This window comes from Euprymna scolopes, chromosome 26, assembly GCF_053919585.1.
Source record: "Euprymna scolopes isolate OS-2025 chromosome 26, ASM5391958v1, whole genome shotgun sequence".
Lineage (NCBI taxonomy): Eukaryota > Metazoa > Mollusca > Cephalopoda > Sepiida > Sepiolidae > Euprymna > Euprymna scolopes.
In genome coordinates this window covers 38,480,319-38,494,179 of record NC_136507.1, presented here as the reverse complement: position 1 = coordinate 38,494,179, position 13,861 = coordinate 38,480,319, and the positions used below count along the sequence as shown (strand labels likewise).

The 13,861-nt window shown below is 33.6% G+C and overlaps 1 protein-coding gene across 1 annotated transcript in view; it reads right to left on the bottom strand.

Annotated features, from left to right (window-relative positions):
- The window catches only part of LOC145247809 (uncharacterized), a 1,402,654-nt gene extending 1,397,345 nt beyond the window's left edge, over positions 1-5,309 (bottom strand). Inside the window, exon 1 of the mRNA XM_080109443.1 lies at positions 5,176-5,309. Within this exon, the coding sequence (XP_079965569.1) occupies positions 5,176-5,309 (134 nt within the window). The remainder of the gene's footprint in view (positions 1-5,175) is intronic.
- Between the last annotated feature and the right edge of the window lie 8,552 nt (positions 5,310-13,861).

Below are 13,861 nucleotides of genomic sequence, written 5' to 3'. Positions count from 1 at the left end.
TGTCGAATTATTTACTCAAAAATATATAGTGAAATCTAAGGTAAGTGATCTGCAAAAAGTATTTTATATAAATGGTCCATCAAATAAAACTGATAGCACTAGCACCTGTTGCTATTAGGTTGATGAGAAATTTCTTACCGAATTTTAAATTTTGATTTCAAAAGATGTATTTTAAAATAAGTAACTGTTGTCATACTTTTTCTCTATACATATTTTTAAATAGCGTTTTCACTTAATCTTAAATTACAATTGTTTTTAAACAGTTTTCCTCTTTTAAGAACATTGAATGATACATGGCAACAAAAAAAATGCATTATAATCAGAGTTCAATTCAAGCCAGGCCGAAAAGAAACTGAAACGCGAAGCGCTTGCCGCAGAAACTAATACTGAACACACAGTAGAAGGGTGGTTGAAGAAATTCTGTGGCGGCAACGAGAGTGTTAGAGATAATGAGGTAAGTGGTCGGTTATCGGATATTGACAACGATTAATTCAGAGCCTTAGTAGAGCACAGCTTTTCGACAAATGCTTCCGAATTAAGCGTAACGTATAAGACGATTTCTAACCACTTGAGATAGTTTAGAAAGACTAGAAAACTTGATAAATGCGCGCCTCATGCATTCAACGCTAACTAAAAGAAACGTCATTATAGAATGTTACTTTCCCTTCTTTTCCGTAACAACAACGGCCCGTTCCCCGACCGGGTTGTTACTTGTGATAAAAAGAGGGGTCTTTACGACAACCATTTACTCTCAACGGAGTGGGTAGATGCCGACGAAGCCTCATGACACTTCCTGAAGCCAGAGTTACATCAAAAGAAGGTCATGCTGAATGTTTAGCTGTCCACGACCGGTCTCATCAATTACAGTGTCTTTTTTAATGTAGACGAAACCATTACGATGGAGAAGCACTGTCAGCAAATCGCTGAAATGTATTAGAAATATTGAGAGGAACGCCCGTCATTAGTCAACAGAAAAGTGCATTTCTTCTACATAACTGTTGAAAAAAGAATGTAGTATTCATTACCGTATCGGGGAATTATTGAAACTTTAGTGCAATGGCGCGTACTGTAAAATATTGAAAGCTTGTATTAAATTAGTTAAAGCGCATTCGTTTTAAAATCTTTATAATCAAGTGTTGTGCTGAAGTAGAAAACTATTGTCACCATATAGTTCCTTATTTAGAAGTATCTTGGACAATGTGTGTGTATCGTTGTTGGTGGAAGAAATTTTCAAGGAATATCAATTTATAAAAATTGCTAAAAGATGACTAGCCATCAGCGTGATATATCTGGAGTTTGAATAAGTACGGGTTGTTATTTGTATTTACTCTGAGAGTAATAAATGAATATTGTTAACGAGTTAATCAAAGACAGATTAATTTAAAATTGTGTTTTATGAATTCACTTTTCATTTTGTTTAACATTGTTTTGTCCATATATTGAATTGGGTGTTTAATTAGTCGATGTTATATATAAATTAAAAAAAAAGGAAATTTATATTATTTTATTATTGGAATCTTTTGAGATGAGGAATTTGTTATATTTATTTATATATTTGTGGATTATTATCCTCATCTTCATAGTTATTGTTTCGCGACGTTTCGGACAACTATTCCTCTGGTCTTCGTCAGGCGGTTAACCGCTACGGGATAGGAATACTGAGTCTCTCAACTGTATCTACAGTAATTACTGCCTTTCCTAGTTGTCGTGAAACAAAAATATGAAGATAGGGTAACAGTCAGAAAATAAATAAATTAATATACAAATTATACATCTCAAAGGATTCCAGTAATACAATACTATGGCATTCTCTACGAACTCGACGATGGAGGACAGGATAATAACAAAAAATTGGAGTTATAAGACTAGAACATATAACTCATGGCGCAGTTAATAGATACGTTGGATTTCTACAGTTCCAGGAGAGCATTGTCTGAAGGTAGTTGTTTCAATCCTACTCGACATCAGCCTGAGGATTAGTTAAGAAAAATGCTGTAAAGCAACAACAACTATGGAAGACAGCAATTCACGAATACAGAGTTAAGAGACTCAGCATTGCTATCCCGTCGGTGTTATACATCTGACGATGCCAGAGAATTCGGTGGGCAAACGTCGGGAAAGAATAAATATGAAAATGAAGATAACGTAAACAAAAAGAACGCATTCTCATATATAATTTTCGAGGTAGAATGTTGTATGATATGATATTTAACAGCAATTAAATTCGATTTAATGTAATAAAGTAGAGAAACTATGCGCAAATAGTTCACGGATAAGTTTTTCAATTCTTTTGTTAGCGACGCCTGTTGTTGTTGTTGTTGTTGTTGTTGTTGTTGTTGTTGTTGTTGTTGTTGTTGTTGTTGTTGTTGCATTTGTTGTTGTTGTATTTGTTGGTGTTGTTGTTGCTGCTGCTGCTGCTCTTGTTGTTGCTGTTGATTCTGTTGTCGTTTTTGCTGTTGCTGCTCATGTTGTTGTTGTTGATGTTGTTGTTGCTGTTGATGTTGTTACTGCTGTTTTTGTTGTTGCTGTTGTTGTTGTTGTTGTTGCTGATGATGTTGTTGTTGCTGTTCATGTTGTGGTTGCTGTTGATGTTGTTGTTTTTGTTACTGTCATTTTTATTGCTGCTGTTGTTGTTGTTGCTGCTGTCATTGTTATTGCTGCTGCTGTTATTATTGTTGTTGCTGTTGTTGTTGTTGGTGGTGGTGCTGTTGTTGTTGCTGTTGCTGTTGTTGTTGCTGCTGCTGTTGTTGCTGTTGTTGCTGCTGTTGTTGTTGTTGTATCCATGCGCTATTCCTGCAGTTTAACCAATTCGTCTATTGTTTGGTCATTTTCCGAAGTAACAAGTGGAATTCGTAGAGTCTTAAGTATCGTCTTAAATCATTTTTTTCAATTTCTTTATTCATTTTACTCATTTCTGTTGCCGCTTATGTCGTTTACATTTATACACTGAGACTTGTAAATGTTTGTGGGCGCTCTCGTGGAATACCGGTCTACACATCCGTCTAGAAGCAACGTGTGTCCAAGCGCATGCGAACAAACCAAAAATATAACGATTGTATCTCATTAACAACCTGGCACCTGTTTATTGTTTTTGTTTTTGCTCTTTTTTGCTTTTTACTTCTACTTCGCATTAAGAGTCTTGTCAGAAAGCAGACAATTAAAAATTATTGAAGTGCATACAATATTGTTATCATTCTTTACGACAGAGGGTATAGTCACAGACTGTATAAAGAATATCTAAACACACACACAAACACACACATATATAAATATAAATATGTACATGTTTCTATGTACATATACATACATATACATATATATATATCTAATATATATATATGTATGCATATATATATATGTATGCATATATATATATGTATGCATATATATATATGTATGCATATATATATATATATGTATGCATATATATATATATATATATATATATATATATATATATATATATATATATATATATATGCCTGAGTAGATAAATGACTTTCCAGAAATTAAGAAAATGAAAATGTATTTACATTTTTTTAATATTTTATATTTTTTCTTTCTTTTATCATTTTTATGCCGAATATACGGTTTTGTTTTGAAGTGTTTGATTTTAATCTTTTTAATAAGGCCGGGAAAACACTACAGTAAGGCAATCTAAAAATAATCAAAGGCTAAGCTTTTTTTTAAGATCACCAGTTGTGATTTATATGCTATTTTACGCTCGACATATTCAAGTCACTTGTTAGTCTTTTAAAATTACAAATAATAGTTAATTTTAAAGAAACGAGACCACATCTAGCTTTCGGAATCAATTTAGAAAATAATTATTTTTCTTTAAGAAGTCGGCATTAGGATTTGTAGGTCATATAATAATAGTATTATAATAATTTTATATGAAAAATGGCATCGCATATGTTGTTACATTATTTAAATGGAAACATGTTTTGACGCTATAAATGACTTCTCATCCATATTTCAACCATCCTCTGCATCTCAAAGCAATAAAGCAAAATTTGGAATTCAGAATCACCAATAATAACGCATTTAAACAGCGTTCTGTTTTACACGTGATCCAATATAGAATAGAGAAAACTGCAGAAATCATTCGTGCAACACCTTTAATCGAATCAAGAAAATTATACTTCAGAAAATCATATCTGAAGAAAAATGTTTCTACCCATAATCAGACCTTGGACTCTTTTACCTTTTCCTATATATTCAGCATATGGCGAGGCAGTGTCCGATATAAAAGTAATCGTATAAAAATAAAATCCAAAGAAAAAAAAGGTATAGATAGGTTTATAGTTACAGCCATTAATATGTTCTTTTTTGCGAAACGGTCGTTTCGTATTTGATGTGATAGAGCCGGAAAATGTTCTTTATAACTAATAAAACCGGAAGGTGTTCTTGATGAATAATAGAACCGGAAAGTGTTCTTGATAAATAACAGAACCGGAAAGTCTTCTTGATAAATACTCATTTCTATCAATTCATAGCACAAAAACTCTTAATAGATATTTGGAAGTATTATAGAGAGTTTATTATTGATGGCGTATCAGTTAGATTGTAAAATGTAGTTTTTGTTTAGCACTTTTTTTTTAATATTGAACATATTATGCCTTTCCATTGTATCATCATTGTTAATAATAATAATAATAATAATAATAATAATAATAATATTATTATTATTATTATTATTAGTATTATTATTATTATTATTATTATTATTATCATTATTATTATTATTATTATTATTATTAATATTATTATTATTATTATTATTAATGTTATTATTATTATTATTAATGTTATTATTATTATTAATGTTATTATTATTATTATTATTATTATTATTATTATTATTATTATTATGATTATGATTATTATGATTATGATTATGATTATTATTATTATTATTATTATTATTATTATTGTTATTATTGTTATTATTGTTATTATTATTATTATTATTGTTATTATTGTTATTATTGTTATTATTGTTATTATTGTTATTATTGTTATTATTATTATTATTATTATTATTATTATTATTATTATTATTATTATTATTATTATTATTATTATTAGCAGAACTCGTGAAAATTCTACGATAGCCGAAAGTTTTAAAAACACACATTTGGTAAGAAAATGACCACATAATCAAACACTTACGATGGCGTTCGGTTATGTAGCATTACAACCTTTACTAAATCGCAAATCTCTTGATCTTCAGGTCCTGATATCTCTGCTGACACAATTGCATCAATTTGCAGAACTGTTCTAATTTTATCCCGATCTTGCAACATTAATATATCGAATAAAATTTAATTGGCTGACGATAAAAAAAAAAACTATTAATATTATACTATTAACTGAGGGTATTGTAATCTGCACCGACCAAGCACTGGCTGGCAATAACTAACTTTTTTTCCTATTATTATCTGCACCTGCTGTACAGTGGATCACAATAAATAATTTGTTATTATTATGATCTGCACTGACTAAAGGCCCGCTGGCGGTAATTAACTTATTATTTGGATTTCCACCTATCATACACTAGCTGCCGATCAATTTTTTTTTTTAGTATTGTGATCTGCACAAACCAGACACTGGCTGGCGGTAATCAATTTATAGGTACGGTAAGCTGCACCACACAGACACTGGCAGGCAATAAATAACTTATTATTTTGATCTGCACTCACCATACATTGACAACTGTGGCACGCTAATAATTAACTACGTTTTCCAATCAATCGTAAGCTGCCCAGCAATCCGAAATTATTCTTATAATTCATCGAAAGTAACTTTTCCAGAGCATTTTTTTTAATTAATAAGAAGTTACTCTTTCAGGACATTTGTGTGCTGTTAACAGCTTATAACCTTTAAGTTACTAGTTGAAAAACGAAACGTTTTGCGTACAATAAATCAGAGGGGCATTTTGTAATTAATAATCAGTTGTTTTTTTTTCCAAGGCATGCTTGTAATAAATTCGTATTTACTTCTCCAGAACTTTTTCAATTAATAAACAAAGTACTTTTCCAGGGTATTTTTGTAATTAATGCAAAGTGTCTTTACCAGGTCATTTAGTTATTTATCAGTAGTGACTTTTCTCACGGTATTTTTGTAATCTGAAGTAAAATTCCGAGGTCATTTTTGTAATTAATCAGAAATAACATTTCCAGAGAATTTTGTAATTAACCAGAAGAGGCTTTTCCCGGTCAATTTTAATTAATCATAACGGACATTTCCAGGGCATTTTGTAATTCATCAGTACTGACTTTTTCAGAGCATGTTATGATTAATCAGAAGAAACATTTCCAGGGCATTTTTTAAAATAAAAAGTGACTATTTCAGGGCATTTTATAATTAATCAGATTAGCCATTTCCATGGAATTTTGTAATCAAGCAGAAAAGACAGATTCAGAGTATTACATTCTTAATCAAAAATAATGTTTTTAGGACATTTTTTATTAATCAGAAGAGTAATTTCCAGGGCATTTTATAATCAATCAAAACAGATAATTCCAGGGTACTTTGTAATTAAACAGAATGGAAATGTCCAGGGCATTGTATTATTTAAATGAAAGATACATTACCAGAGCATTTTGTTTTTAATCAGATTGAACCTTCCCAGGGCATTTTGTAATCAATCAGATTTGGTATTTCCGTGGCATTTCGAAATTAAATCAGATAGGACATTTTCAGTGTCTTTAGTAATTTAATCATAAATTATATTTCACTGGCACTTTTGTAATATTAAAACTTTGTTACATTAAATATAGTATCAGAAAGCACATCCTTTTTATTAGCTTTGCATTAAAAGCGACAATTTTATTTTGTTTTATTAGACATATTTGAAATATTCTAATTTTCTTTTTAAAGAAATGCTTAGGATGATAAAGGTCGAATATAAAACATAATAAGAAGATTAATAATATGGATAGCTGCTTGAGATATATCATTACAAGAAATATAACTAAGACACTGTTATTAGTATTTGGATCTTCACCGAATGGACACACGCAGGGGATAAACAACTTATCATTGTAACATACGCCGACAGGAAACTTATTTGCGATAACTAACTTTTGTTATTTTCTTATTTTTACAAGATATTCACCTCTTATCAAGGCCCGGAACCCACTCGGGGGCAAGTGTTATTGCGTGTACAGTAATCAATGGGATAGTATCGTAGTAATCGTTAGTATTGGAGATTTGATAAAGTGTCTTACTAAAGGGGGCGGTTCACCAGGAATTTGTTTATGTTGGACTTGAAGACATCCATGTTGTAGTCAGGTGGGAAACAGGAAAACAGAAGAGAGTTCCACAGGCGTGCACTTCTAAGAAAGAATCTTTGTTCATGGAATCTACGTTTTGGTTTTGGCACAGATAAAGAGTGGGGAAGTGGCTTCAGCTAGACGGGTGTTTATGTTGAAAGATTGGCGAGGGGGGATCAGAGATTGGAGCTCAGAGGAGCACTTATTAGTATCGTAGGCTGCACTCATACATTGGTTGATGATAGACAACTTATAAGTATTGTTACCTGAACCCACCATAAACTCGCTGGAGATGAATACCTAATAAGTATTCTGGTCTGTGCCACCAGACATTTGCTGGCGATAAATAACTTATTAGTATTGTGATCAGCACTACCCAGACACTGGTTGGCGATAACTAACAGCAATATTGTTATTAGTACCTACCATACACTGGCTTACAATAAATAACTTGAGGGTATTGTGATCTTTACTTACCAGACACTAGCTGGCGATAAATAGCTTTTTAATATTGAGCGTCTCACTCACAAAACACTCACTGACGATCAATAGCTTGCGATTATTGCGATCTGCACTTACTAGACACTACCTGGCTATAATTAATTTATTAGTACTGTGATCTGTTCCTACCAGATACTGGCTGACGATAAATGACATATTAGTATTGTGATATGTACCACTCATAGACAGGCTGGCGTTTACAAAAAGCTTATGAGAATTGCGATCTTCACTCACCAGACACTGGCTGGCGATAAATAACTTAGAAGTATTGTAATCTGTACTCATCGAGCACTGAATGGCAATTAATAGATTATGAGTATTCTGATCTGTACCAACCATACACTCGCTGGCGTTACGTAACCTATGAGCGGTGTGATGTCTACCATTCTATAAGTTCGCTGGCAATATATAACTTCTTACTATTGTAATTAACCCAACAGACACTGGCTGGCAGATAAATAACTTATTAGTATTGTGATTTGTACCACTTATACACAGGCTAGCGATATATTACTTATATTGTCATATTATGTTGTCATATTTGGGCTGGTGCACCTGCCACTAGTCTCTCGCTCCTAGACAAGGTTCAAAAGAGAGTCGCCAATCTGATAGGTCCTGAACTGTCAACTAAACTTCAGCCTCTATCACATCGACGAAATGTTGTTTCCATCTACCTGTTCTATAAGTACTTTAACGGTGAATGCTCTGACGAACTGCAAACACTTGTGCCCCTTCGACGCAAATACACCCGACAAACCCGACAAGCAGCTAAATACCACCCCTTCACAGTAGAGATCACTAGATGTAAGTGAGCCTTCTACTCTAGTAGTTTTTTCCCCAGAACAGCTAGACTTTGGGATTCCCTTCCGAGTCCCTGCTCCCCCGACTGTACTGACATGCAGAAGTTCAAGTGTAACGTGAACCGACATCTTGCTGCCCAACTTCATACACAGTACCCCTGATGCTTATACCCCTAATAATAGCCCCCGACAACAAAGTGGCAATGTGCCTTGTTTGGGGTGAAAATGCTATAAAAAAATTGACATCTGCTCTAATCAGTCACTGACCGACAGGTAAAACCTTATGATAATTATGATCTGCACCAACCGCTGGCGATTCCAAAAAAAAAAAAAAATCTCATGAAAATTATGATCTTACCCAACAGACCCTGGCTGGCGGTAAATAACTCATAAATAATGTGATCTGTGCACACCAGAATGTGGCTTGCATTAAATAACACATATTTTTTTTGTGAACTGCACCCATCTCACACTGACTGGCGATAGTTAACATGATTATTATACCTATTAGTCATCATCTCCAAATTTTCGAAAAATACAAAAGAAAAGCAGAATAAAAAAAAATGCTCAATCATAAAGTGGAAATATGATATTGCATAGAATATTGAAAGGTCAATAAGATGGGAAATATGGAGTAGAATATAAAACGCTATTTATGGTTGATGCCATTCATACGAATCAGTCGACCATCCAACAAAAAGCCAGCAAAAATATGTGTCGGAAACGGATGTCGCAAACCGATGAAAAATAAAATAATTCCATGAACAAAAAAAATATGGGACACTAACTCAAATATTTATTCATAATCACACTGAGAAAAATAAACCAATAGTTAAAGTTTACAAAAATGTTACACTAGAACAATATAAAAAAAACTTTGAATGAAAATAAAAGTAAACACTAGGTGGCGTTCTTCCTGTTCTAAATCGTTTTAGTAATAATTCCGCCGAATATAATAACCGCAAATTATCAGAGACATACAATAAAGTCGGCCTATTCCTCGGAATTAGACATCGCCAGGATTGCATTTAAGGAATCGATATTTGATTCCTACTATACAACAATTTTAGGGGATGGCACAATCTGATGAAATAATTACTTGTAATGCAGTATTATTTCTTTCAGAAATTATATCATACTAGAATTACTAATTTCAGAGAGAAAAAAATATTTATTTAAAACTGACGAAAGTGGAAATAAACACCATTTTCCTTGCGTTTAATATTATCATTACTACATTATGTGTTTATTGTAATCACATACTACTGAAATAATATATTTTATAAACAAAAATCCAATAGAAATAAATAAGTATTCGTCGAATGTCTTCAGTCAAAGCGAGTTATCATTGACATCTATAAACCAATAATCTGCTGTTCTACTGAGGCAATTTAATTTGCAGTGTTTTCGCTTTCAATAAATCTGTGTACGCCTGCTGTCGCGCAGATTCTTACAAACAAAAAGTGCTATTATAAATGCGTACATATTATTAATTGCTTCCATGAGGAGTTACGAACATAAGCGTACGCACCAATCAATTTCAGGTAAGGGAAAGCAGAAACGAACACAAATATACTGTGTGTACATAAACACATGAGGATATACTCATCAGGAAATTTTGCAATCTATTTTATCATGCAAAAATACAATCCGATTGAGTTGGTACTAACGGAAAAAGGCTGAGAAAAAATTCAGAGCTCATTTGGAAAAGCATAAAAGAAAATAATCTTACAAAGTTTATTCCAACTCAGTTGACAGCCAATTGTCGTAATCAGTGAAATATCAATGCTAAACAACATTTGCAATAACGCAATAGTTAGAAATAGATAAGGGTATATTTGCGGCACATTACTTATTATTCTCACCTAAAAATCAATGATAATTACTTATATCGGAATTCCTATGATTCGTATAAACAATCATTAGAAGCTACTTTCGATTTCTATGGCAGCATGATTTTCCCCAGTTTGTTTCTCCCTATTTTACAATCGCTACTTCCTAAGCCCATGGATGCGCATTAGTTAAAATTTTATTTTTTACAGTAGAATACAACCTGTAAAGCCTTGCAAATTATGTAGCGCTCGATATTTGCTTAATTATGTTTGAGTTAGAAAAGGGCATGGTAATGAAGAAATATTTCTGTTGTAGTCTCTTTCTATCGCGAACATATAATATCATACACCCGTACATCTTCAGTATAACACTATTTCTTTAAATAGTGGTTCGGTTCCGTTCTTTTTGTTGCTTATTTATCTAGAACCACGAATATATTGGTTCTGTTTTAAAACTTTAATTAAACGGACAAAAGAGACATAAACCAGATGCATGTGTACAAAAGAGATAGTGAGACCAAGAAATATAAATACACACGCACATACACATATATATATATATGTATATATATATATATATATATATTATAATTATTATTATTATTATTATTATTATTATTATTATTATTATTATTTGTTTTGTTTTTGCGATACGTCCAGAATGAATTCAATTATTTACGAAAGTGCATTTTTACCTAAATGCGAGTTGGGAATAATTTTTACTTAAGGAGAGACATATATATTATTTTTCATTTTTAAAATATAATTCTCCACTGACACGTGTTTCCTTGTCTACGACTCATCAGATTCGAAATCGGTAATGGGGTCCCAATTTCGAATCTCGCTAGATTCAGCCACTCTGATGAGTTGTAGACGATGAAAGTATACTGAGAAGCAGACTTTTACCGTTTTGTGTCCACCGTCTTCTTTTCGTTTGCGGACTAATCAGAAACACCACGTTCAGCAATTGCTCTCTTCAGTATCATCTTAGAGATGTAATACTGTTGCACATGGGAAGCGACGTATTTTTCTTTCACGTTTAATTTTTTTTTATTCTCTGTCCCCCTTTGTAACATAATATGGTATACAATTAGAAAATCCTTTTTTTTTGTATTGGTATGTAGCCGAAGAATTACTTGTTTATTAATGTTTGCGAAGAAAGAAAAATTATTACTGCGATCGCTAAAAATGTCATAGTATAGCACATACTATGTATAAATGTAGAAAATGGAGAGAAAGTCTATACACACCGCCTGTGTAAAAAAGTTCGGCTCTCCAACTTCCAACGTAGATTCCCACTTACATGTCTCCTTCTCCAACATCAGGGGTCTACGTTCTAACTTTCCGGAGGTTGAAGCCCAATTAGAGTAGACTAAACCATACCTTTTATTTCTAAGCGAAACTGGCATTGGACAGACTATTTCCTCAAATGATTTCGTAATTAAGGGATACTCTGACTTAACTTCCAAATCTGACCCCCAAGATCGACATGGGCATGAAATATGTACCTATATTAAAGATGGATTCCCATGTGGTATGGACATTTCAAGAGGAGATCCTAAATTACCCTTTATGTGCTTCCGAGTTAAACTAGCTCACACTACTGTATTTATATTTACTCTCTATTGCCGCCATAATAGCAGAGTTACTATCTTTAAAAGCATATCTGAGAAAATTGACCAAGTTCTATCAGCATATTCTTCCGCTAACATTCACGTATGTGGAGACTACAATGTTCACAACGTCGAATTGTTTACCCACTCAAACAAGACCGATGATGAGAGGAGGTTCTGTCATGATTTCACCATTGCTTATGACCTCACTCAGATTGTTCACGAACCCACCCGTGTGCCCGACAATGACGGTCAGTATGCAAGTCTCCTAGAGCTTTGTCTCACAACTTGCCCTGAACTATGTTCAGTTTCCGTTCTGTCTCCTCTTGGATCTTCCGATCACTCAGTTGTATCAATTAAGATAAAAATGAAATGTAATAAGTCCACAGACGTACCTCTCCATCGTACAGTATATCGATACACTATGACTGACTGGCATAGCTTCCGTACATTTATATCGGATCTAAATTTGTGTTTCATGTTTAAAAAGGATGGGTCCTCTATAGTATCAGACCTGACGGAATGGTTAATTGTAGGTATAGACCGTTTCATGCCCTCGAAAAAGTTCCAGCCAAAACCTAATAGCCAGCCATGTTTTTCTCTAGAATGCGCTGCTGCTATTGCGCACAGAAATCACTTTTTCCACTGCTTCCAACGTAATCGATGTATGGAAACTAAAGCCGCTTTCAGGACTGCCAGCAACCATTGTAAGAAAGTAATAAAGAACGCAAGAGAGTTGTATGCTCAGTCCGTAAAGTCCAAATTAGCTGAGCAGCAGCTTGGTTCCCAGCAGGTTTGGCAAATAGCAAACAGAATCCGTAGGAGAAGCGTGTACTCTATCCCAACTATCAAAAATAGACCTGAGTTAATCTCGTCAGTATCAGACAAAGCCAAACTCTTTGCCAAGAACTTTGCAGCTAATTCTACCCTTTGCGACCAAAGCCGCCAACCCCCACTATTCCCTCCTGTTTCAGAAAACACACTATGTGGTATACAAATATATGTACGTGATGTCGCCAAGCTAATCACAAATCTTGACTCCAGTAAAGCAACTGACCCTGACGGTATTCCAATTATAGTACTCAAAAAACTTCAGCCTGAACTAGCGCCCATACGTACAAAACTGTTTAAACGTTGTCTTAAGGAAAATTGCTTCCCATAATGCTGGAAAATATCATCCGTATGCCCTGTATTTGAGAATTCAGGTGATCGTTCATGCCCCTCTCAGTACAGGCCAATACATCCCCTTTGCGTCATGCAAGTTGCTGGAATATGTGTTAAATAGAGAAGTTCTTAGTGACACACAATATGGTTTCCTTTCTGCTAGATCTACAGTAGATGTACTTACAGTTATATCTCATAGGATTAGTGAATCCATCGACAGAGAAAACCTTTCTATGGCAATTGCTCTTGACATATCAAAGGCCTTTAACAGAGGATGGCATAAAGGTTTGCTTCACAATATCTCAAGCTATGGTATAGCTGGAAATGTCTTCTCAATTATTAAATCATTTCTCTCTGATAGGCTCATAAGAGTAGTAGTTGAGGGGTAAAAATCAGAAGCTCACAGTATTAATGCTGGAGTCCCTCAACAGTCCATCCTGGGCCCAACTCTTTCCCTGATCTACATTAATGATCTTCCAAATCGCATCCTTACATCATCTGTATACATTTTTGTGATAACACTACCATCCATGGTAGAACATTTAAGACAGTAAACGACCAAGTTCTCTCTGATTCTCTCTCCTCTGAGCTTGATCACAATGTACAATAGGGAAAGAAGTGGCTGGTTACTTTTAATGCATCTAAAACCAAGCTTCTTTTACATCAGCAAC